This window comes from Rattus norvegicus, chromosome 9 (genome assembly GCF_036323735.1).
Source record: "Rattus norvegicus strain BN/NHsdMcwi chromosome 9, GRCr8, whole genome shotgun sequence".
NCBI lineage: Eukaryota > Metazoa > Chordata > Mammalia > Rodentia > Muridae > Rattus > Rattus norvegicus.
The window spans coordinates 2,615,345-2,640,656 of NC_086027.1; the positions used below are offsets into that span (position 1 = coordinate 2,615,345).

A 25,312-nucleotide genomic window follows, 5' to 3' on the forward strand; every position below is an offset into this window, starting at 1 on the left:
AGAATGCAGGGTCCTCGTAGCGTATCCAGTTTGTTAATCTATGTCTTTTTAATGTGGAGTTGAGACCATTGATGTTGAGAGATATTAAGGAATAGTGATTATTGCTTCCTGTTATATTCATACTTGGATATGAGGTTATGTTTGTGTGCTTTTCTTCTCTTTGTTTTGTTGCCAAGACGATTAGTTTCTTGCTTTTTCTAGGGTGTAGCTTGCCTTCTTATGTTGGGCTTTACCATTTATTATCCTTTGTAGCGCTGGATTTGTAGAAAGATATTGTGTAAATTTGGTTTTGTCATGGAATATCTTGGTTTCTCCATGTATGTTAATTGAGAGTTTTGCAGGATACAGTAACCTGGGCTGGCATTTGTGTTCTCTTAGGGTCTGTATGACATCTGTCCAGGATCTTCTGGCTTTCATAGTCTCTGGCGAAAAATCTGGTGTGATTCTGATAGGTCTGCCTTTATATGTTACTTCACCTTTTTCCCTTACTGCTTTTAATATTCTTTCTTTATTTTGTGCATTTGGTCTTTCGACTATTATGTGACGGGAGGAGTTTCTTTTCTGGTCCAATCTATTTGGAGTTCTGTAGGCTTCTTGTATGCTTATGGGTATCTCTTTCTTTAGGTTAGAGCAGTTTTCTTCTGTGATTTTGTTGAAGATATTTACTGGTCCTTTGAGCTGGGAGTCTTCACTTTCTTCTCTACCTATTATCCTCAGGTTTGATCTTCTCATTGATTCCTGGATTTCCTGTATGTTTTGGACCAGTAGCTTTTTCTGCTTTACATTATCTTTGACAGTTGAGTCAATGATTATGGAATCTTCTGCTCCTGAGATTCTCTCTTCTATCTCTTGTATTCTGTTGGTGATGCTTGTATCTATGGTTCCTTGTCTCTTCTTTTGGCTTTCTATATCCAGGGTTGTTTCCATGTCTTCTTTCTTGATTGTTTCTATTTCCATTTTTAATTCCTTCCATTGTTTGATTGTGTTTTCCTGGAATTCTTTCAGGGATTTTTGTGATTCCTCTCTATAGGCTTCTACTTGTTTATTTATGTTTTCCTGCATTTCTCTAAGGGAGTTCTTCATGTTTTCCTTGAATTCCTCCAGCATCGTGATCAAACATGATTTTGAATCTAGATATTGCTTTTCTGGTGTGTTTGGATATTCCATGTTTGCTTTGGTGGGAGAATTGGGCTCCGATGATGCCATGTAGTCTTGGTTTCTGTTGCTTGGGTTCTTGTGCTTGACTCTCGCCATCAGATTATCTCTAGTGTTACTTTGTTCTGCTATTTCTGACAGTGGCTAGACTGTCCTATAAGCCTGTGTGTCAGGAGTGCTGTAGACCTGTTTTCCTGTTTTCTTTCAGCCAGTTATGGGAACAGAGTGTTCTGCTTTCGGGCGTGTAGTTTTTCCTATCTACAGGTCTTCAGCTGTTCCTGTGGGCCTGTGTTCTGAGTTTACCAGACAGGTCGCTTGGAGCAGAAAAGTTGGTCTTACCTGTGGTTCCTGAGGCTCAATTTTACTCGTGCGGTTTTGCTTATGACCTTTCTACGGGGGCAGCAACCAGGAGGACCTGTGCTGCCCTTTTCGGGAGCCCCCATGCACCAGAGTCCCAGATGGCATTTGGTGTTTTCCTCTGGAGTCAGAAAAGTGGGCAGAGTGTAGTCTCTTCTGCTTTCCCAGGCGTGTCTGCCTCTCTGAAGGTTTAATTCTCCCTCCCACGGGATTTGGGTGCAGAGAGCTGTTTATCTGGTCGGCCCCTTCAGGTTCTGGCGGTGTCTCAGATGCAGGGTACCTGCTGCTTCTGTGCCCTTATCTACGGGAACCCAGAGGCCGTATACAGTTTCCTATTGGGCCAGGGATGTGGGCAGGGGTGGGCAGTGTTGGTGGTCTCTTCCACTCTGCAGTCTCAGGAGTGCCCACCTGTCTGGGCGGTGAGCTCTCTCTCCCATGGGGTTTGGGAGCAGTGAGCTGGGGGCAGGGATCCACGAGTTTGGGAATCCTGCTAAAAACTGGAAGTGTCCGGTTCTAGAGGAATTTTGCCTCTGTGTGTCCTGAGACCACCAGTCATGTCGCTTGCAGCAGAAAAGTTGGTCTTACTTGTGGTCCCGAGGCTCAAGTTTGCTCGTGGGGTGTTGCTTATGAGCTCTCCGCGGGGACAGCAACCAGGAGGACCTGAACTGCCCTTTCCAGGAGCCCCCGTGCACCAGAGTCCCAGATGGCGTTTGGTGTTTTCCTCTGGAGTCAGAGATGTGGTCAGAGTGTAGTCTCTTCTGGTTTCCCAGGTGTGTCTCTGTATCTGGTTTTATGTAGATGATTTGATCCACTTGGATTTAAGTTTGGGGAGAGTGATAGATATAGATCCATTTGCATTCTTCCACATACTAGCACCACTTGTTGAAGATGCTGTCTATTTCATTGTATTCTATTGTCTTCGTTGACAAAAAAATGAGTTCTACAGTTGTCTTTGTTTATTTCTGTGTCTTAGATTCAATTCCATTTTCAACCTGTTTTTAGGACAATACAATGTATTTTTATTGTTATTTCTCTGTAGTATAGCTTGACATTAGGAAAGGTAAGTGGTATCTGCAAAGTAAATTGTCCATTTCATTTAGATTTTATTGTTATGTAGCATATAGATTTTGGGATAAGTTTTAATTTCTCTTTGCATTTCCTTGGTGTCCATTACGCCCTCCTTTTCATTTTTGATTTGATAATTTAGATATTCTTTCTGTGGCTTTTAGTTTGACTAAAAGTTTATTGTTTTATGGAAAGTCTCGCCATCTTCAGGCATCTTCCTTAAATCATTCCTCATATACTAAACTAAATCTTGTTGATTTTCTTGAATACCCAACTCTTTGTTTTATTGATTCTTTGTTTTTTTTCAGTTTGTTTCAATTTTATTAATGTCATACCTGCATTTGATTTTATTATTAACTACCATCTACTCCTCTTGATCATGTTTGTTTTCACTTTGGTGATCTAGAACATTCCTGATTGCTGTTAAGTTGTTAGTATGAGATATTAATCAGTTTTCATGAAGGCATTTAGTGCTGCGAACTTTTCTTTTTTACCTCGTATTTTGTTCGAGAATGCTTATAGTTTATATTTGCTTATCTAGGTTTTCCATCTCAGGATTCCCACAGTTTGTGCTTTCTTTATTACTTCTATTTCCATTTTCATGTTTTGAATAGTTTTATTCATTTCTGTCAACTATTTGATTGTATTTTCCCATATATCTTTAAGAGATGAATTATTTTCCTCTTTAAAGGCCACTCTCATATTTATAAAATTGGATGTAAAAACAAGTTCTGTGATTCAGCTGTGTCACTTTATAGGCCTTACTGTAGCACTGTAGCTGGGCTATAGTGTTGTTATAGTACCGTACCTGCTGCTTCTCATGTTCTTAAGCTGCCATTTCCCCATGAGAACTTTGCAGGTATAGTTGTAGATGCTAATTTCTATGTTCATCTTTGGTGAATGAATATATTTTAGGTCTTTTCCCCTTGGTTTCTATTTCCATGTTCTATTCTGGCCCACAGAGACTGGGATTATGGTGACTAGAAATAGCTAAGGCTCAGGAGGTCTTACTCTTTTAGGTTTTGGCCTGTGTGGTCTTTGAAGTCCCTAGTATAAGTATGGCCTGAGGTGTTGGTGGTTGGAGGCCTCCTAGAAAGCAGGAAGTGATGTGGGCCAGAAAATGGAATGTAGGGGCTAGAGTACAGTTTCCTAGTGTTGGATTTTTTAATGGGATGTAGCAGGAAGGTCACTAAGGACTCTTCTCCTGCTGCTCCTAGGGTTGGCTGCTCCTAGAGTTGGCAGCTCCTAGGGTTGGCTGCTCCTAGGTTTGGCAGCAGGAGAAGCAGGAAGATTCTTGTACTAAAAATGGAAGCTAGAGTGTGGGTACAGCTGATGACTTTTGAGTGTGTTTAAATGGTCTTGACAGGCTTCAAGAAGAGTTTTCTAGAATAATTCTTCACGTCTCTGATTTCCTTAGATTCCCACATCTGTATGCAGTGAAAATTGTAGTCCTGGATTTAGGAAATCTTTTCATGAAGGCAAGTATGCCTGCTGTTTTGAATGCAGCCTCTGCCCAGAAAATGAAATCTCAAATGGAACAGGCAAGTGCATGCATGCATGGAAGATGTGTTACCAAACTTTATTTTATTTTATTTTTTTGCCATGCTTTGAACATTTTTATATTGAATTTTTAATTTAAATTTTAGATGTTATCCCCTCTGCCAGTTTACCATCCATAAAACTCCTATCCCATTCCCCCTCCCCCTTCTTCTATGAGGATGTCCCCCACCCCTCCCCCACCCTTCTCCCACCCTTCCCCCCACTCCTTCCTGATTTCCTGCTCTGAAATTCGGGGAGTCCATTGGGGAGTCCAGCCTTGGCAGGACCAAGGGCTTCTCCCATTGCTTCCCAACAAGGCCATCCTGTGCTACACATGCAGGCAGAGTAATGGGTCTATCCATCTGTACTCTTTGGATGGTGGTTTAGTAACTGGGAGCTCTGGTTGGTTGGTATTGTTGTTCTAATGGGTTTGCTCTTTAAATCCTTTCTGACTCCTCCAATAAAGACCCTGTTCTCAGTTCAATGACTGGCTGTAAACATTCACTTCTGCATTCATCATGCTCTGGCACAGCCTCTCAGGAGATAGCTATATCAGGTTCCTGTCAGCATGCACTTCTTGGCATCAGGAATATTGTCTGGGTTTGTTGACTGTATGTTTAATTGCTGGATCCCCAGGTAGGGTAGGCTCTGAATGGCCTCTTATGAATATTTTGTTCCCTCTTCTAAGGAAAACTGAAGCATCCTCACTTTGGTCATCCTTCTTTTTGAGCTTCATGTGGTCTTTGGATTGTATCTTGGGTAATTTGAACTTTTGGGCTAATATCCACTTATCAGTGAGTGCATACCATGTGTGTTTTTTGTGATTGTGTTACCACACACAAGATGATAATTTCTAGTTCCATACATTTGCCTAAAAATTATATGAAGTCCTTGTTTTTAAGAACTGAGTAGTACTCCATTGTTTAAATGTATTACATTTTCTGTATCCATTCCTCTCTTGAAGGACATCTGAGTTCTTTCTACCTTCTGGCTATAAAAATAAGGCTGCTATGAATATAGTGGAACATGTATCCTTGTTATATGTTGGAGAATTGCTTGGGTATATGCCCAGGAGTGGTATAGCATGGTACTAAGGAAGTACTATGTCCAATTTTTTGAGGAACTTCCAGACCGATTTCCACAGTGGTTGAAATAGCTTGCAATTCCACCAACAATTGAAAAGTGCTTTTATTCTCCACATACACACCAGCATCTGTTGTCACCTGAGTTTTTTTATCTTAGCTATTCTAACTGGTGTGAGGTGAAATCACAGGGTGGTTTTGATTGGCATTTTCCTGATGACTAAGGAGGTTGAACATGTCTTTAGATACTTCTCAGCCATTCCAATTCCTTAGCTGAGAATTCTTTGTTTAGCTCTGAATCACATTTTAATAGGGTTATAACTAGTAATAGGGTTAATAGAGTCTAGCTTCTTGAGTACTTTGTACATATTGGATATTAGCCTTCTATTGGATATAAGATTGATAAAGATCTTTTCTCAATCTGTTGGTTGCTGTTTTGTCCTAATGACAGTGTCCTTTGCCTTACAGAAGCTTTGCAATTTTATGTAGTCCCATTTGTCTATTCTTGATCTTAAAGCATAAGCCATTGGTGTTCTATACAGAAAAATTTCCTTAGTGCCCATGTGTTGAAGTTCTTCCCCACTTTTTCTTCTACTAGTTTGAGTATATTTGGTTTTATGTGGAGGCCCTTGCATCAAGTGGACTTGAGCTTTGTATGGAGCAATAAGAATGGATTGAATTGCATTCTTCTACAAGCTGGCTGCCAGGTAAAGCAGCACCATATGTCAAAAATGTTATCATTTATCCATTGCATGGTATTAGCTCTTTTGTCAAAAATCAAGTGACCATAAATATGTGGGTTCTTTTCTGGGTCTTCAATTCTTTTGTATTAATTGGATATTTCTTTATTAACATTTCAAATGTTATTCCCTTTTCTGGTTTCCCGTCCATAAGCACCCTATCCCCTCACACTCCCCTACTTCTATTAAGGGTGTTCCCCTCCCCATCCACCCCCTTACCGCCTCCCCAATATTCCCTTGCACTGGGGTTACAACTATCAATTCTATTCCACTGATCTATCTTTCTGTACTAATACCGTACAGTTTTTTTTTATCACTATTGCTCTGCAATAGTGCTTGACGTCAGGGATGGTGATTCTGCCAGAAGTTGTTTTATTGTTGAGGATAGTTTTTGCTATCCTGTCTTTGTTGTTATTCCAAATAAATTTGCAAATTGCTCTTTCTATCTCTATGAAGAATTGAGTTGGAATTTTGATGGGGATTGCATTGAATCTGTAGATTGCTTTTGGCAAAATGACTATTTTTACTATATTAGTCCTGCCAATCCATGAGCATGGGAGATCTTTCCATCTTCTGATATCTTCTTCAATTTCTTTTTTCAGAGACTTGAAGTTCTTATCATACAAATCTTTCACTTGCTTGGTTAGAGTCACACTGAGGTGTTTCATATTATTTGAGACTATTATGAAGGGTATCATTTCCCTAATTTCTTTCCTAGCCTGTTTATCCTTTGATTAGAGGAAGGCTACTGATTTGTTTGAGTTAATTTTATACCCAGTCACTTTGCTGAAGTTGTTTATCAGGCTTAGTAGTGTTTTGGTGGAACTTTTGGGGTCACTTATGTTTACTATCATATCATCTGCAAATAGTGATATTTTGACTTCCTCCTTTCCAATTCGTATTCCTTTGACCTGCTATCCTCAACTGGTTACTCTGGCTAGAACTTTCAATACTATATTGAATTAGTAGGTAGAGGCAGCCTTGTCTATTCCATGGTTTTAGTGGGATTGCTTCAAGTTTCTCTCCATTTAGTTCAATGTTAGCTACTGGTTTGCTGTATATTGCTTTTACTATGTTTAACTATGGGCCTTGAATTCCTGATCTTTTCAGGACTTTTATCATGAAGGGGTATTGAATTTTGTCAAATGCTTTCTCAGCATCTAATGAAATGATCATGTGGTTCTTATCTTTGAGTTTGCTTATATAGTGGATTACATTGATGGATTTTCATATATTAAACCATCTCTGCATCCTGGGATGAAGCCTACTTGATCATGGTGGATGATCATTTTGATGTTTTCTTGGATTCGGTTTGTAGGAATTTTATTGAGTATCTTTGCATCGATATTCATAAGGGAAATTGGTCTGAAGTTCTATTTCTTTGTTGGGTCTTTGTTGGTTTAGGTATAAGAGTAATTGTAGCTTCATAGAAGTGATTTGGTAGTGTTTCATCTGTTTCTATTTTGTAGAATAGTTTGGACAGTACAGGTAGGAGGTCTTCTACGAAGGCCTGGTAGAATTTTGCACTAAATCCATCTGGTCCTTGGCTCTTTGTGGTTGGGAGAATTTTAATAACTGCTTCTATTTTTTTTTTAGGAATTATGGGTTGTTTAGATGGTTCATCTGTTCCTGATTTAACTTTTGTACCTGATAATTTTCTAGAAAATTGTCCATTTCCTCAAAAATTTTCACTTTTGCCGAATATAGGCTTTTATAGTAGGATCTGATGATTTTTTGAATTTCCTCAGATTCTGTTGATATGTCTCCCTTTTCATTTCTGATTTTGTTAATTTGGATACACTTTCTTTCCTGTCAGTTTATTCTGGCTAAGGGTTTATCTATCTTGTTGATTTTCTCTTGGAACCAGCTCCTAGTTTTGTTGATTCATTATACAATCCTTTTTGTTTCTACTTGGTTGATTTTAGCCCTGAGGTTGATTATTTCCTGCCTTCTACTCCTCTTGAGTGTATTTGTTTCTTTTTTTTCTAGAACTTTTAGGTGTGCCATCAAGCTACTGATATACACTCTCTTCTGTTTCTTTTTGGATGCACTCAGAGCTTTGAGATTTCCTCTTAGCACTGCTTTTACTATGTCCCATGTCCAGGTATATTGTGCCTTCATTTTCACTAAATTCTAAAATGTTATTAATTTCCTTCTTTATTTCTTCCTTATCCAAGGTATCATTAAGTAGAGCATTATTCAACTTCCATGTATTTGTGGGCGTTCTGTTGTTATTGTTGTTATTGAAGACCAGCCTTAATACCTGGTGATCTGATAGAATGCATGTGATTATTTATATCTTTCTGTATCTGTTGAGGCCTATTTTGTGACTGAGTATATGGTCAATTTTGGAGAAGGTACCATGAGATGATGAGAAGAAGATATATAGCTTTTGTTTTAGGATGAAATGTTCTATAAATATCTGTTAGGTCCACTTGTTTCATAGCTTCTGTTAGTTTCTCTGTGTCTCTGTTAAATTTCTGTTTCCACGATCTGTCCATTGATGAGAGTGGGGTGTTGAAATCTCCTATTATTATCGTGTGAGGTGCAATGTGTGATTTGATCTCTGTTAAGGTTTCTTTTATGAATATCGGTGCCCTTGTATTTGGAACATAAATATTTATGTATTGGAGTTCATCTTGGTGGGTTTTTCCTTTGATGAATATGAAGTGTCCTTCCTTATCTTTTTGATGACTTTTGGTTGAAAGTAGATTTCATTCAATAATAGAATGGATACTCAATCTTGTTTCTTCAGACCATTTGCTTGGAAATTTGTTTTCCAGCCTTTTGCTCTGTGGTAGTGTCTGTCTTTGTCTGTGAGGTATGTTTCCTGTATGCAGCAAAATGCTGTGCCCTCTCTATGTATCCAATCTGTTAGTCTATTTCTTTTTATTGGGGAATTGACTCTATTTGTGTTGAGAGATATTAAGTAATAGCGATTGTTGCTTCCTGTTTTTTCATATTTAGAGGTGGAATTATGATTTTGTGTCTCTCTTCTTTTGGTTTCATTGCAAGGGGAATTACTTTCTTGCTTTTTCTAGGGTGTAGCTTCCCTCCTTGTGCTGGAGTTTTCCATATATTATCCTTTTTAGGGCTGGGTTTGTGGAAAGATATTGTTTAAATTTGATTTCTTCATGAAATATCTTGGTTTCTCCATCTATGTTAATTGAGAGTTTTGGTGGATATGGTATCCTTGGCTGGCATTTGTGGTCTCTTAGGGTCTGTATGACATCTTCCCTTTATCTTCTGGTTTTCATAGTGAGAAGTCTCTTGTAATTTTTATAGGTCTGCCTTTATATGTTACTTGACCTTTTTCCTTTACTCATTTCATATTCTTTCTTTGTTTTGTGCATTTGGTGTTTTGACTATTATGTGACAGGGGGAATTTCTTTTCTGGTCCTATCTGAACTTTTACAGGCTTCTTGTATGCTTATGGGCATCTCTTTCTTTAGGTTAGGAAAGTTTTCTTGTATAATTTTGTTGAAGATATTTGCTTACCCTTTAATTTGGGAGTCTTCCCTCTCTTCTGTACCTATCATATTTATGTTTGATTTTCTCATTGTGTCCTGGATTTCTTGCATGTTTTGGGCTAGGAGCCTTTTGCATTTTACATTATCTTTGACAGTTGTGTCTATGTTTTCTATTGTATCTTCTGCCCCAGAGGTTCTCTCTTCTATCTCTTGTATTGTGTTGGTGATGCTTGCATCTTTGACTCCTGCTCTCTTCCCTGGGTTTTCTATCTCCAGGGTTGTCCTTCTTTGTGCTTTTTTATTGTTTCTATTTCCATTTTTAAATCTTGGATGGTTTTGTTCAATTTCTTTACCTGCTTGGTTTTGTTTTCCTGTAATTGTTTAAGGGAGTTATTTATGTTCTTACTCTCCATAATTTTTATCTAAATCTTGCCTTTCCAGTATGTTTGTATATCCAGTATTTGCTTTGGTGGGAGAACTGGGCTCTGATGATCCCAAGTAATCTTGGTTTCTGTTACTTAGGTTCCTGTGCTTACCTCTTGCCATCCGGTTGTCTCTGGTGTCAGCTTGTCTTGCTGTTTCTGACAGTGACTTGAGCCTACTGCAGCCTGCTGTGTCAGCACTCCTGTGGACCTGCTTTCCTGTTTTCTTTCAACTGGTTCTGGGAACAGAGTATTCTGCTCTCAGGTGTGTAGGCATTCCTGATGAAGCTCTTTCAGCTCTCTGCACATGCAGGAACAAGAAGTGTCCCACCCCTGAGTGCTTCTAGGTCCGTGCACCCAGGGGACACAGATGGCACTCGTCTATTCCCTCTTGGGTTGGGAATGTGGCCAGAGGGTAGTCTCCTCTGATTTCTCAGGCGTGTCCATACTTCTAAGGGTCCAGCTTCCTCTTTCACAGGATTTGTGTACAGGAAGTTGTGTGCCAGGTCCAGTTCACATCCCCGCACAGACCAGAACTACAGGTACCTGCTGCTGACTGCTCCTATATTCCTGTGTCCAGTAGCACTATGCACTTTCCTCTTGGTCAGGGATGTGGGCAAAGTGTGGAAGAAGTGGTAATCTGTCCTGTGTTCTCAGGATGGCCTGCACTTCTGGGTGTTCTGCTGTCTCCCCCAAGGGATTTGGGAGCAGGGAGCTCTGCTCTCAGGTATGTAGGAGTTCCCGGTGACTGTCCTGAGTCTTCAATTCTATTCTGTTGATATACCTGCCTGTCTCTTTACCAAATCCATACATTTTTTATCACTATTGATCTGTAATACAGCTTGAGGTCAGGCTTGGTGGTGTCCCCAGAAGTTATTTTACTGTTAAGGATAGTTTTGCTATGCTGAGTTTTTTGTTATTCCAAATTAATTTGCAAATTGCTCTTTCTAATTCTCTGAAAAATCGATTTGGAATTTTCATGAAGATGGATTGAATCAGTAGATAGCTTTTGACAAGATTGTCGTTTTTACTATATTAATCCTGCCAGTCCATGAGCATTGGAGATCTTTTCATCTTCTGAGGTCTTCTTCAATTCTTTCTTCAGAGACTTCAATTTCTTGTCATACAGATCTTTTACTTTCTCAGTTAGAGTCACACCAAGTTGTGTTATATTATTTATGACTATTGTGAAGGGAGTCATTTCCCTAATTTCTTTCTTCTCTGTTTATTCTTTGAGTAGAGGAAGGCTACTGATTTGTTTGAGTTAATTTTATATCCAGCCACTTTGCTGAAGTTGGTTATCAGGAATTCTCTTGTGGAACTGTTGAAGTCACTTAAATATACTATTATGTTATCTGCAAATGGTGATATTTTGACTTCTTCCCTTCCAGTTCCTATCCCTTTGACCAACTTAAATAGTTGCTAGGCTTGTCTAGTCCCTGATTTTAGTGGGATTGCTTCAAGTTTCTCTCTGTTTAGTTTGATGTTGCCTACTGTTTTGTTGTTTATTGCTTTTACTATATTTAGGTATGGGCTTTGAATTCTTGATCTTTCCAAGACTTTTAAGCTGAGGGAGTGTTGAATTTTTATCAAATGATGTATCAGCATCTAATGAGATGTTTATATGTTTTTCCTTTGAAATTTTTTACAGTGAAATATGTTGATGGGTTTCTGTATATTGAACCACCCCTGAATCCCTATGATGAAGCCTACTTGATCATGCTGGATGATTATTTTGATGTGTTCTTGGATTCGGTTTGTGAGAACTTTATTGAGTAATTTTGCCTCCATTTTCATAAGGGAAATTGGTCTGCTGTTCTATTTCTTTGTTGGATTTTGTGTGGTTTAGGTATAAGCATAATTGTTGCTTCGTAGAAGGAATTGGGTAATGTTCCTTCTGTTTCTGTTTTATGGAATATCTTGGACAGTTTTGATTTTAGGTCTTCTATGAATGTCTGATAGAATTCTCCACTAAACCCATCAGGTCCTGGGCCTTTTTTCATTGGGAGACTTTTAATAACTGCTTCTATTTCTTTATGAGGTATATGGGACTATTTAGATGTTTTATCTGATCCTGATTTAATTTTGACACTTGGTATCTGTCTAGAATGTTGTCCATTTCATCCAGATTTTCTAGTATCGTTGAGTCTAGGCTTTCCAATTTTGTAAAATTTAGTTACTATGGCTACCTTTTTATATCTGATTTTGTTAATTTTAATACTCTCTCAGAGCCCTCTGGTTAGTCTGGCTAAGGGTTTATCTATCTTGTTGATTTTCTCAAAGAACCACATCCTGTTTTTGTGATTCTGTGTATACATCTTTTTGTTTCTTCTTGGTTGATTTCAGCTGTGAGTTTGATTATTTTCTGCCATCTACTCCTCATTGTTGTATTTGCTTCTTTGTGTTCTAGAGCTTTTATGTGTGCTGTCAAGCTGCTAGTGTATGCCTTCTCCAGTTTCTTTTTGGTGGCACTCAAATTTATGAGTTTTTCTCTTATCACTGCTATCATTTTGTCCCATAAATTTGGGTATGTTGTGCCTTCATTTTCATTAAACTCTAAAAGGTCTTTAATTTCTTTCTTTATTTCTTCCTTGACCAGGTTATCATTGAGTTCAACTTCCATGTGTATGTGGGCTTTCAGGTTTTTTGTTGTCATTGAAGACCAGCCTTAGTTTCTGTTGATCTGATAGGCTGCATGGGATCATTTCAGTCGTCTTGTATCTGTTGAGTCCTGTTTTGTGACCAAGTATATGGTCAAGTTTTGAGAAGGTACCATGAGGAACTGAGAAGATATATTCTTTTGTTTTAGGATAAAATGGTCTATAGTTACCTGTTAAATCCATTTGTTTCATCACTTTTATTAGTTTCTCTGTGTCTCTGTTTAGTTTCTCTTTCCGTGATCTGTACATTGATGAAAGTGGGGTGTTGAAGTCTCCCACTATTATTATGTGAGGTGCAATATGTGCTTTGAACCTTAGAAAGTTTTCTTTTATGAATGTAGGCGCCCTTTCATTTGGAGCATAAATATTCAGGATTGAGAGTTCATCTTGGTGGATTTTTTCTTTGATGAATAAGAAGTGTTTTTCCTTGTCTTTTTTGATAACTTTTCATAGAAAATAAATTTTATTCAATATTTGGATGGCTATTCCAGTTTATTTCTTGTGATCATTTGTTTGAAAAATTATTTTCCAGCCATTTACTCTAAGGTGTTCTCTGTCTTTTACTTTGAGGTGTGTTTTGTGTATGCAGCAAAATGTTAGGTCTTCCTTAAGTATCAGTCTATTAGTCTATGTCTTTGTAGTGGGGAATTGAATCCATTGATGTTAAAAGGTATTAAGGAATAGTGATTGTTGTTTCCTGTTATTTTTGTTGTTAGATGTGGAATTATGTTTCTGTTTCTCTCTTCTTTTGGGTTTGTTGCAAGAAGACTACTATTTTCCTATTTCTAGGGTGTAGTTTTGCTCCTTGTGTTGGAGTTTCCCATCTATTATCCTTTTTAGGGCTGGATTTGTGGAAAGATCTTGTGTAAATTTGGTTTTGTCATGGAATATCTTGGTTTCTTCGTCTATGTTAATTTAGAGTTTTGCTGGATATAGAAGCCTGGGTTGGCATTTGTCTTCTCTTAGGGTCTATATAATGTTTGTCCAAGATCTTCTGGTTTTCACAATCTCTGTTGAGAAGTCTGGTGTATTCCTGATAGGTCTGCTTTTATGTGTTACTTGACCTTTTTCTCTTATTCCTTTTAATATTCTTTCTTTGTTTTGTGCATTTGGTGTTTTGACTATATGTGACAGGGAAAATTTTATTTCTGGTCCAATCTATTTGGAGTTCTGTGTAGACTTTTGTATGTTTATGGGTATCTCTTTCTTTATGTTAGGGAGGTATTCTTCTATAATTTTGTTGAAGATATTTACTGGCCCTTTAAGTTGAGAGTCTTTGCTCTCTTCTATGCCTATTATCTTTAGGTATGATCTCATTGTGTCCTGGATATCCTGAATGTTTTGGTTTAGGAGCCTTTTGCAGTTTGCTTTTTCTTTGATGATTGTGTCAATGTTTGCCATGGTATCTTTCGCCCCTGAGATTCTCTCTTCTATGTCTTATATTCTGTTGGTGGTGCTTGCATCTATGACTCCTAATCACTTCCCTGGGTTTTCTATCTCTAGGGTTGCTTCCTTTTCTGATTTTTAAATTATTTTTGTTTCCATTTTAGATAGTATATTTCATTCAATCCTTTCTTTTGTTTTCCTATAATTCTTATAGGGAATTTTGTGTTTTCTCTTTAAGGGCTTTTACTTGTTTACCTGTGTTTTCCTGTAGCTTTTAAGTGAGTTATTTATGTACCTTTTAAAGTCCTCCATCAGCATCATCATAAGATGTGATTTTAAATACAAATCTTGTTTTTCTGGTGTGCTAGGATACCCAGAATGTGCTGTGGTGGGAGAACTGGGCTCTAAGAATGACAAATATTCTTGGTTTCTGTTGCTTAGGTTCCTACACTTGTCTTTCACCATAGGGTTATTTATCTCTGTTTTTGTCTGGTCTTGTGGTCTCTGACAGTAGCTTGACCCTCTTGTAATCCTGTGTGTCAGCACTCCTGTAGGCCATCTTTCTCCTAGAGGAATCTGTGTACAAAAACTGGGACCAGGTCATCTCTGGGCACAGGCAGAAACCAGAACGATCCTCTTCCAGACTGTTCTTCCATTCCTGTGTCCTGAGGGTGCCAGCCGGTTCCCTCAGAGCAGAAGTGGTGGCCTTACCTCTGCTCTTAGGTGTGTCAGCCCTCCTGGAGAGTGACTTTCAGCTCTGGGCACAGGTGGAGACTGGAAGGATTCTGTCTCTGACTGTTCCTAGGTTCCTGTGTCCAGAGGGCTCCAGGCGGGTTCCTCTTCTGCCAGGAATGTGAGCAGAAGTGGTGGTCTCCCTTGTGCTCTCAGAATTGTCTTCACTTCTGAGAGTCCCATTCCCTCCCCAGGGAATCTGGGTGCAGAGAGATGTGGGAACGGGTCAGCTCCAGGCACAGGTGTAAACTAGGCTCCATCTTTATTTTTCATCTATGTACCAAAGTATGAATGATGCTCTAGATATTTACACACAGTATATTTTTAAAGTTTGGGGTTCAAGATTAATGGTTATAATCAATAACATCAGTCCAATATTTGTTGGCTTTACATTACTGCAAGGTGTGCATGATTTGGGACATGCTATTTGATAAAGTGAAAGAAGTTTAAGATTCATTTCTTCTAGAGAATTTCACATGTGGAATATGGACTAGAGGGTGAGCTTACTAGTTATGAACGTTGTATGCCCTTTAGAATAGAGGGCTTTGGCTCCTATCACATATATGCTCATTTTCAAATATCTACAACTATTTTTCCAGGGAATCTGTCACCCATATTCTGACTATCATGGGCAATATATTCATGTGTTGTATAGACCTACATTCTGGCAAAATACTCAAACAAAATGCGTGGAGAGTAAGAAATTCATATGTCTCAGATATAATAATATGTCACATAGGTTTTATCTAGTGGAAAATTCATGGTGTTTGCTCTCCACTTAACATAGAAGCAGGAAAGAAAATCTATAGAGATGAACATTTAGGGTTATGACATAAAGCTGAAAAATTGTGTACACAAAGTTCTGTAGGATGAAGTAAACGATGCTACATGCATTTTAAGAGAAATTTATGTAAGTTTAGATGGGTGTGTTCCAAATATTAAGAGAAGTAAAATTGGGCAAATTGTTCTTTGTATTACTATGATTGATGAGTATACCAACTTACACAGTATGATATTACCATACTGTGTAATATCCTGACAATAATGAGTTATTTAACCAAAACCAAATAATCTAACTCCTACAGAAGGATAATAATTCATTATTCCAGGCTAATATATAAACAATGGTTCTGAGTGAATTTACAAGATAAATTGAAAAACATAAACAAAATAACCATCATGATAATGTTTGCCTAACCTCAGTGATAGAGGAATGTTTCAAAATACATTGTTGCTATTTGTAATCAATCAAATGAATAGATTTAAATGTAGAAACTGCATGATCATTTAATTAGAAACAGGAAATATGTTGGAAAAATTCAGGTTTTCCTCATGATAAAATTTCTTGAGAATGTGGACATAAAGTAGACACATATCAATAAAGGCAAAATATAAGCCCACAGCCATCATTACATTTGAAATATTTCCTCTAACACAGGGACAAGAGGGGGCTGACTTTTACCTACATTTTTATCCTATGGGGCTTAACATTTTACCTATAAAACAAGACAGATACATAGATAGAGGCAATATGAAATTATAAGAAGGAAATAAAAGTATCTTTACTTGCAAACAACAGAATTATTTGCGAAGACCCCACCAAAATACATGTATTACAGAAAAACACATTCAGCAAGATAATCAGACACAAAAGTATCTCAGAAAAAAAGTCTTATGTACCAACAACAAAAACCCTAAGAAACAAATCTGAAGAAAATATTACAATAAATCTCCAAAAATATTACAATAAATCAAACCATGGAAGAGAAACTCTAGTAGAATTAAATCCTTTAAACAGTAAAAAAAATGAATGAAAAATGCATTACAAGAAGGAGAGTGTGGGGGTTGGGGATTTAGCTCAGTGGTAGAGCGCTTGCCTAGCAAGCACAAGGCCCTGGGTTCGGTCCCCAGCTCTGGAAAAAAAAAAAGGAGAGTGTGACCTCCTTCATTTTGAAAATGTCTGCTGCTTTAGGTGCGGTTGTATTGCTGTGGTAAAACACTAAAGCGGCAGCTAAGTGTGGAAGTGGTTTGCTTTAGGTTACAAATTTGAGGTTAACCTCCATCACTGGGTGAATTCAGGGAGAAATTGAAAGCAGAATTCTAGATACCAGAGCTTATGAAGAATCCATGGAAAATGCTGCTTGCATACATTGCCATCCATGAACACTGAAACAGCTAAACACCAACTGCACAGGAGAGGCAGACACACTGAATTGGCCTATTGTACATCAAACACTAATCAAGGATATATACTATAGGCGTTTCTGCAGTATATCCTTATGCTGGCTTTTTCTTAATTAAAATTCTCACTTTCTAGATGTTTTTCTAGGCTGTGTCAAGTTGAGAAAATCAATGAGCACTGTTATCTCACCAAATCAACCCAGCAAAATGAATCTATATTCTACTACAAGGATATTTGTGTATGTATGTTCATTGCTGTTTAACTCACAAGAGTCACTCAAAGGAAGTAATTGGCATATCCATCAACTGATGAATGGATAATGAAATATTATATACATGCAGCAGAAAGATATTGAGCAATTACCATGAAATAATGAAATTCTTGGGTAAATAACATTTCTGAGCACAGTAATAGAGATCCAGAAATAATATTGCCACAGTTCTCTCTCATTCATATGGTTGCCCAGAGAAGAGAGGGTCTGCACATAGACACAAGGGATGCTATATAGCATTGTCCCCAAGTTATTCTGATTGGTGAATAAAGATGCCTACATCCTATAGCTGGGCAGAATTGAGATAGGCATGTCTTCATGTTCCTGGACTTGGGCTCAGAAGAGATTATGGAAAAAATAAAAAGAAGCTGCATGGAGTAAAATGCTTAATACAATGGCTACTTGGGTTGGGTAATTGGAGTTAAGAGCAGCCCACATTAATCAGGGAGAAATATTTCATGGGAATATTGGCTGGGAATAGACATAATAGCATTGAGAATAGATATCTGCCAAACTCCTGTGATAATTAAGGCTTATTGTACATAATAAAAGTTGTGTATGTTTTATCTGGGAACTGAATGATCAATGGGAGAAAGAAATCCCAGATTAAGATTAAATATTTTCAATGCCATTTCCATGAGTAGATAGGGAAATAGAGTTCATGAACATTATGCTGGGGAGCAGGTGAGTATACAGTCTGTCAACATGTCTATGAGAGCATATATCTAGTAGTTAGACAGGAGAGAGAGAGAGAGAGAGAGAGAGAGAGAGAGAGAGAGAGAGAGAGAGAGAGAGAGAGAGGAGAACAGATTGAGAAAGAATGTTCAATTTTGAAACTGAAAGACCACCCTAATCACACATCGTTTACACCTTGGCATTTTCTAAACCAAAGTAGTTTCTTCAACTGCAGAGCAAACATTCAAATATATGAGCCTATTAAGGGCAAACAACCATAAGCCATATGTTCTTGTGCAAGTAATCACTTCTGTGACTGACCTTAGTGAAGCTCACTGTGTTATCAACTTAAATTTTAGTATTACCCTTATCTTGGTCTGCTGGGAGTCTCCCTAACTTGGGCCAAAAACTATTTATTAATTGTGAGAATGGTGATGCACACATGTAACTGCATGCTAAACCAGCTGTAGCTGTGTGCACAAACACCACAGACATCAAGATGGAAAAACTACCTGGATGGATGAGCTGTTAGATCATAAAAATTCATCTCTACATCAGGGTAATTGATACTGAATGCAAAGTTAGCTTTCTCTGGCCATAAATCTTCTAAGAAGCTTTCAATGCTCCAGTGGAAGATGCTACATTCATGTATGACAAGGAAGCATTAAATGTACTTAATGGACCTTAAAAAAGCAAATAAAGTTAGAAAAGTAAAGTTCGGAGGGAATAAAAGCCATGATGATTGGCAGAAATGGGAGGTAGGATTTATAAAAACACATGTGTTTTTAAAACAGCGCAGTAAGGAAAAAAAACACTAAAAACTCTATTACATACAGCATGGGGAGAAAGCTTTCTTGGAGAAATGCTTTGTCATTCAAGTTTTTGGCATGTTCACCTTCACATACATTAACAGTCAGGAATTACTAAAACACACATGTAAACACACACACAAACACACAAATAGACACATACAAATACCATTTTATTGACTGAAGTATTTTTTTCTGATTTCTTATTTATTGTTTTGATTTCTTTGTACATTTCAGGTATTAAAGTCTCAAATATACATCAAGCAAAGGTTTTCTTGCACCCCATAGATTGTTTCGTCACTAAATTCACTGTTTGCTTTCTTGGACACTGTGCTTATAATTTCATGAAGTTTTGCTTGTTAGCCATCGTGATTATCTCAGGAATGCTCAGGCCCTGTGTTTGCAAAGACATATGTTTATGTCTTTCTTAGATTTTTCTATTGCTGGGATAAAATACGATGAACAAAAACAATTCTAAAAGGAAAGTTTTATTTGGGTTACAATTGTAGTCCACTGTGATGAGAAACCAGGGAAGACATTTTAAAATTGATGCAGACACTATGGAGTGCTAGGCTGGGACTAGTAACAAAAACCTTTAGTCCAGAAATTTAACTACAGGCATATCTATAGATGAATCCAAAGTGATGTATCCTGATGTTTTTTCAATAATTTTTCTCTGATACTCTGAAATCTGTTCATTGTAGAAGCAATCATTTCTCAAAAATATAAAATAGAAGTTACTGACAAAATCTGAAAAATCCAAAAAAATAAAATCTTGGTATGTGACAGATAAATCCTTGGTGACAGATGAATCCTTGGTGACAGATGAATCCTTGGTGACAGATGACTGTAGATAATAGTTTGATTCTTAGTCCGTCTTACACCTAGTAAGATGGCAGTCATTCAAAAAAGTAAAAAGAACAAATCATTGTGGAAATTTGCACAAAGGGGAGTCTTTATTTACTGCCAACAGGATAGAGTACCTGTCCAGACCTATAGAAGCCAGCATTGTTTTATGTGGTGCAAATGAAACCATTATTTTATTGAAGGGAAAGCCTACTAAATATCCTTGTGAGTTATATGTGTGACAAATGTTAGTGTCTAGAATATACACAGAACTGAAGAAACTAAACATCAAGGAAACAAACAGCACAACTAAAAATTGGAACAAAGATCTAAAAACACATTTCTTAAAATGTGAGAGATTTGACTGAGGAACATATAGATATATGTTTAAAGCACCTCAGACATCATTACTAACTAGTACAAGTGTCAGCAAATTCCAGTGATGACTGGGGCAAGACCCACTCATCCACTCCTGCTGGGAATTAGTTCAGGTGTAACCATTATGCACGCCAGTATAGAGCTTCTCCACGATGTTGCCTGCTAAACTAGCCTACCATATGATATAGCTGCAAATAAGTTTGGGCACATACCCCAAAGAACATGAACGTACACTATAGAGATTCTTACCCATCCAGGTTTATTGCAGCATTTCTCACAATAGACAGAAAATGGAAATAGCCTACATATGCATTAACATGGGAATTGAGAGTGAAAATGTAATGCATTTTCACAGTGAAAATTATTTATCTCTTAAGAGAAATAAAATTTTCTTACTCAAAAATGAATGTATGAAACTGGAAACAGTCGTTTTTAACTTAATTTTTATTTTATTTTTATTGGATATTTTATTACATTTCAAATGTTATCCCCTTTCCTGGTTTCCCCTCCAGAAAACCCCTATCCCATCCCCTCTCTCCCTGCTTCTATGAGGGTGCTCCCCCCACCCACTCCTGTGTCCCTGCCCTGACATTCCCCTAAACTGGGGCATCAAACCTTCAGAATACCAAGGGCCTCTTCTCCCATTGATGCCCAACAAGGCCATTCTCTGCTACATATGTGACTAGAGTCATGGGCCCCTCCATTTGAACTATTTGGTTGGTGGTTTAGTCCCTGGGAGCTCTAGGGATCTGGTTGGTTGATATTGTTGTTCTTCCTGTGGGCTTGTAAAGCTGTCAGCACCTTCAGTCCTTTCTCTAACTGCTCCATTGGGAAACTTGTGCTCAATACAATGTTTGTCTGCCAGCATCCACCACTGTTATTTGTCAGACTCTGGCAGAGCCTCTCAGGAGATAGCTATTTCAGGCTCCTGTCATCAAGCACTTCTTGGCTTCCACAATAATGTCTGGGTTTGGTGTCTGTATATAGAATTGATCCTCACATGGGGCAATCTCTGTATGGCTTTTCATTTAGTGTCTGCTCCACACTTTGTCTCTATATTTCCTTTAGACAGAGCAATTCTGGATTAAAATTTAGAGACGAATTGGTGGCCCCATCCCCCAACTGGGGGATGCCTAACCTCTGGATATGGTCTCTACAGGTTCTCCTTGCCTTTGTTGGGCATCAGTGGCTAATCTCATCTCCATTAGGTCCTGGGGGCCTCTTGCTTTCTTGGCATCTGGGACTTGCTGGTGGCTACCCCCAGTTCCTTATCTCTCATTGCTATACACCTCTTTAGTAATATAATGTAGACCCATAAAATAGACATCACATTTTTCTCATATGTGCATATCTCTTAAGTTCTAGATATGCATTCTGTTTGAGACACTCACAGAAGTTATGAAGCTATTATGGAATACTGTAGAGGAGATTATCTTTCAAGTAATGGGAGATACAATATAATTAATCAGGGAAAGAACAAAATGGTATAGAAAGGAATAAAGTGGAAGGATAGAGGAAATGGAAAATGGAAGGACAACTAACAAAAACCTTTTGAAAATAGATAGAAGTGCATTATAGTAGAAGTCCTAAAATATATACACATATAAAGGGAGTTTAAGTAGAGTCATCCTATAATATTGTAACATCTCACACAGATACATCATGTTACCAAATAAAAATTCTAGTATGTGGAATAGGTTATATGTTTGAGCAATACTAAACATTGTGATTGACTATAGATATTATGGCATGTTGTCATTACTCACATATACTCCCAAGTTTGATGTTAAGAACTTCTTGATGATGACACCACATACATGAATCATAAACATGAAGAATTCAAGTAGGTACTGACATGTAAAATTCACCCTCTTTTTTCTAGCTTTCACAAAGCTCAAAGGTAAAGAGCATACTACTTGTGGGGAAATATAATTATTTATTTCACCTAGCTGTGAGCAGCTACTCTGCTGGCTGGGAGAATGGAGGCACTATTCAATAGTGGTTCTAATATTATAAATTAAACCAAAAACTTTCTGATGGGATTTAAGGCTCTGTTAATGAGATTGCACCAAAAATTGGCACTGTTAACTACACCAAGGTCCTGTAGCTAGATTGGTTACTGGTACTCAAAGAAAAACCTACAACACTTATTCTGATAAACTGATATTACATTGAAATAAGTCTTAGTCACTTATTGCTATAATCATGATTAGAATATCTCTCAGCCCTCTTCAGAGAAGTTTCTTTTTGTGGTCTATAGAAATTAATTGGGAACCACGACTGGTCTTTGTGCAGAGAAGTGATAACCCGTGAGGTACTGCATCATAATGGAATGCCTATGTTACACCTCTTCTTTGAATATTAAGATTTCTTCATTGAAGAGGAAGTGGGAAAATTGTGAAGTCATGGGTGACCTCAAGAACAACATTTTCTGGAAATAACAGGTCCAGTTAACACATTAATATAATCAAAGGCAGTTAAAATCCAAGCATGTATGTGGAAAGGAAGATGGTTAGATAGGCCCACCTTTATCTAGGAAGCAAATGATATTTGCTAGGTACTTGAAAAGGGAGACTGAATTTTATTTAATGCTGTGATTGCTAGTGTATCCATAACACTTTACTGAAAGATCCATACAAATATACTTGGCATAAACTGAACTAGGTAAGAGTAGAGGGATGGAGGGAATAAGGGGCATAGAGATGGAGGATATGAATATTGTTGGGTATGAGAGTATGAGAGTATGTAGAGGAGTTGAAGTATTCAAAGAAATATGACCACAAGACACTGCATGCATAAAATATTATTTGTATGTATATTTTCAGGACTATCCATTTGGCACTGGACAAATCATTTGTGGGTACTTGCCAGCAAAGGATAATATACAGTGTTTTAGTGAATCTTTTCTGATCTTATATGAGGGTGGTCCATCTAAAAGCCAAATATCACCTAACAAATACCCCAATAGTAAACCTGAGAAGCTTTTTTGAGTTGTTGCTCAGGGCTGTTCAAGAGATTTTCCCCCAAGTGGTCTGAGGTTAAGTCCCCATTTCTGAAAATGACAAGCTCTTCAGAAACTTGGTCCAGAGACTTCTGCAATATAACAGATATAAATGGTGTCTCTCTGAGGACTTATGTGGTGCCAGGAAAGAGGATGCAGGTTTTCAAAGGAGAGAATTATCTAACATCCCTACCAAGCTATGATAACTATGGACCACATCAACTACAAGCATATGTGTGTGTGTGTGTGTGTGTGTGTGATGCTTCCTAATAAAACATAGTATGTATTATCTGCATTTGTTTTTGTAGTTTGCAAGTCACCTTTTGTGGTAAAATATTGATGACTGAACACTATTTCACTGAAAAAATTGTTATAGGGTCCAAAGGTCAGATTTAGTGTAATAAAAATGTTCTTTGTATCCTTGCAAATTGATGCTAGATTATGTCTTCCACCAAAGATGCTATGTTATCTTTTTCATTGCTTTTGTAAATAGCAGAACCAAAAGCATTTCAGAAGGAAAGGGGCTTATAGTCTATTATGAAGAGAAGTAATAGAAATAATTCAGGACAAAAATATTGATGCAGTGACTAGAGCAAAAAAAAAAAAAAAGACAGGAGTTGTTTGCAATTTTGCTCTCATTGCTCATTTTCCTGAGTTTGTTAACACAACCCAGGAAAAAATTGAGGTTGGCACTCTCCACAAACCCCTAGATTTTCCTACAACAAATGGTAATTAATAAAGTGTTCCACATATTTGCCCATTGGCCAGTCTTATTGTAAAATTTTCACAATTGACATTCCTTATTCAAAATGATTTGTTTGGCTAAGTTGAAAACATCACCAATACAAAGACAAAAATATTAAGACATAAGTTTTGGGTGGCTGTTAATTGATGATGCATTCACATTGGTCAATGCATACCCCACAGTATTAAGCAGGGTTTGACAGTCAAAGTTTTCCTCTGCCAAGGGAAGGTACAGTACTATTGTCTCATGAATACCAACCATTCTGTTTGACAGAGGCCATGAACAATCAATGTTCTAGATATGAGTATATTGTTTATTTTTTGAAAATCCCATGCCTGTTAAATATGTAATGAAAATAAATATGTTGTCAATATGGGAATAAAAAAGACATGAATAAAAAAGACAAAAACTATTTATTTACTAGATCATAAAGAAGACATATGTTATTAATTAGACAAAATCTTGAAAGAAGTAACCTATTATTCATTTAATTTAGTGGCCAGAAAAATAATTGACGTACATTTCAGAAAGTCCTAATTTCAGCTGGAGGTATAAAAATAAGAGAAATTCACTGAAAATTTCATGACTTGATATTGCATTTTTGCCAGATATTGACGATTGTGTGAAGTGTCCAGAGGATCATTATGCCAACACAGTAAGAACCCACTGCCTCCGAAAAGCAGTGATATTTCTAACTTATAAAAATTCCTTGGGGATGACATTTTCTGGTATTGCCCTGTGCTTATCTCTACTAACCACACTTGTTCTTGGGATTTTTGTGAAGCACCAAAAGACTCCTGTTGTGAAGGCCAATAACATTACTTTCAGCTACATACTGCTCATCTCCCTAATTTTCTGTTTTCTTTGCTCATTTCTATTCATTGGTGAGCCGAACACACCTATCTGCATCTTGCAACAGACAGTATTTGGAATTGTTTTCACAGTAGCTGTGTCTACTGTCTTGGCTAAAACCATTACAGTGGTTCTGGCCTTTAAGATCTCAAGTCCAGGAAGAAGAATGAAGGGGTTGCTTATATTATTGGCACCCAAATTCATCATTCTGATCTGTACTCTTATACAAATTTTCTTTTGTGGAATTTGGCTGGGAACATCGCCGCCCTTTGTGGACAAGGATTCAAAATCTGAACATGGTAAGATCATCATACTGTGCAACAAGGGCTCAGTCACAGCGTTCTACTGTGTCCTGGGATACCTGGGGTCTTTGTCCATAGTGACCTTCACAGTAGCTTTTTTGGCCAGAAATTTACCTGACATGTTCAATGAAGCCAAGTTCCTGACATTCAGTATGCTCATTTTCTGCAGTGTCTGGATCACCTTCCTCCCAGTCTACCACAGTAGTAAGGGAAGGATCATGGTGGTTTTGGAGGTCTTATCAATCTTGACCTCCAGTACAGGGCTCCTAGGCTGTATCTTTTTTCCCAAGTGCTATATTATTCTCCTGAGGCCTGATAGGAACTCATTGAAAGTCATGAAAGATAACATTCTGTGGAAATAGGCAGTCTTTAGAATAATTCATCATATATTTTTAGGGTTTTTAGTGGTGGCAACAGAAGTTTTCTGCTTAAACTGATACACTGCCATGAAGCATCTCAGAAGGCTGGTTGACTGCATTTCCAGGCTTTGTGTAACACTGAAATGTTGATTGTCTAGCACAAAATAATCTATGGCTGATTTTGCCTTCTAATCAATCAGTTGTAATTTCTTTTTTTCTGTGACTTCCAGATTATTACTTTTGCAATGTACAAAAATGTTCTTTATAATCAAACCAAAAGTCAA

The 25,312-nt window shown here is 37.6% G+C and overlaps 1 protein-coding gene across 2 annotated transcripts in view; it reads left to right on the forward strand.

The window, feature by feature from the left end:
- Positions 1 to 25,031, forward strand: part of Vom2r79 (vomeronasal 2 receptor, 79) — a 47,522-nt gene extending 22,491 nt beyond the window's left edge. The window contains exons 5-6 of one of the 2 annotated variants that reach the window (NM_001099504.1): positions 3,995 to 4,145; positions 24,124 to 25,031. In NM_001099504.1, the coding sequence (NP_001092974.1) occupies positions 3,995 to 4,145; positions 24,124 to 25,031 (1,059 nt within the window). The remainder of the gene's footprint in view (positions 1 to 3,994; positions 4,146 to 24,123) is intronic. The other variant, XM_063266831.1, reaches the window with a different exon arrangement.
- Positions 25,032 to 25,312: the final 281 nt, after the last annotated feature.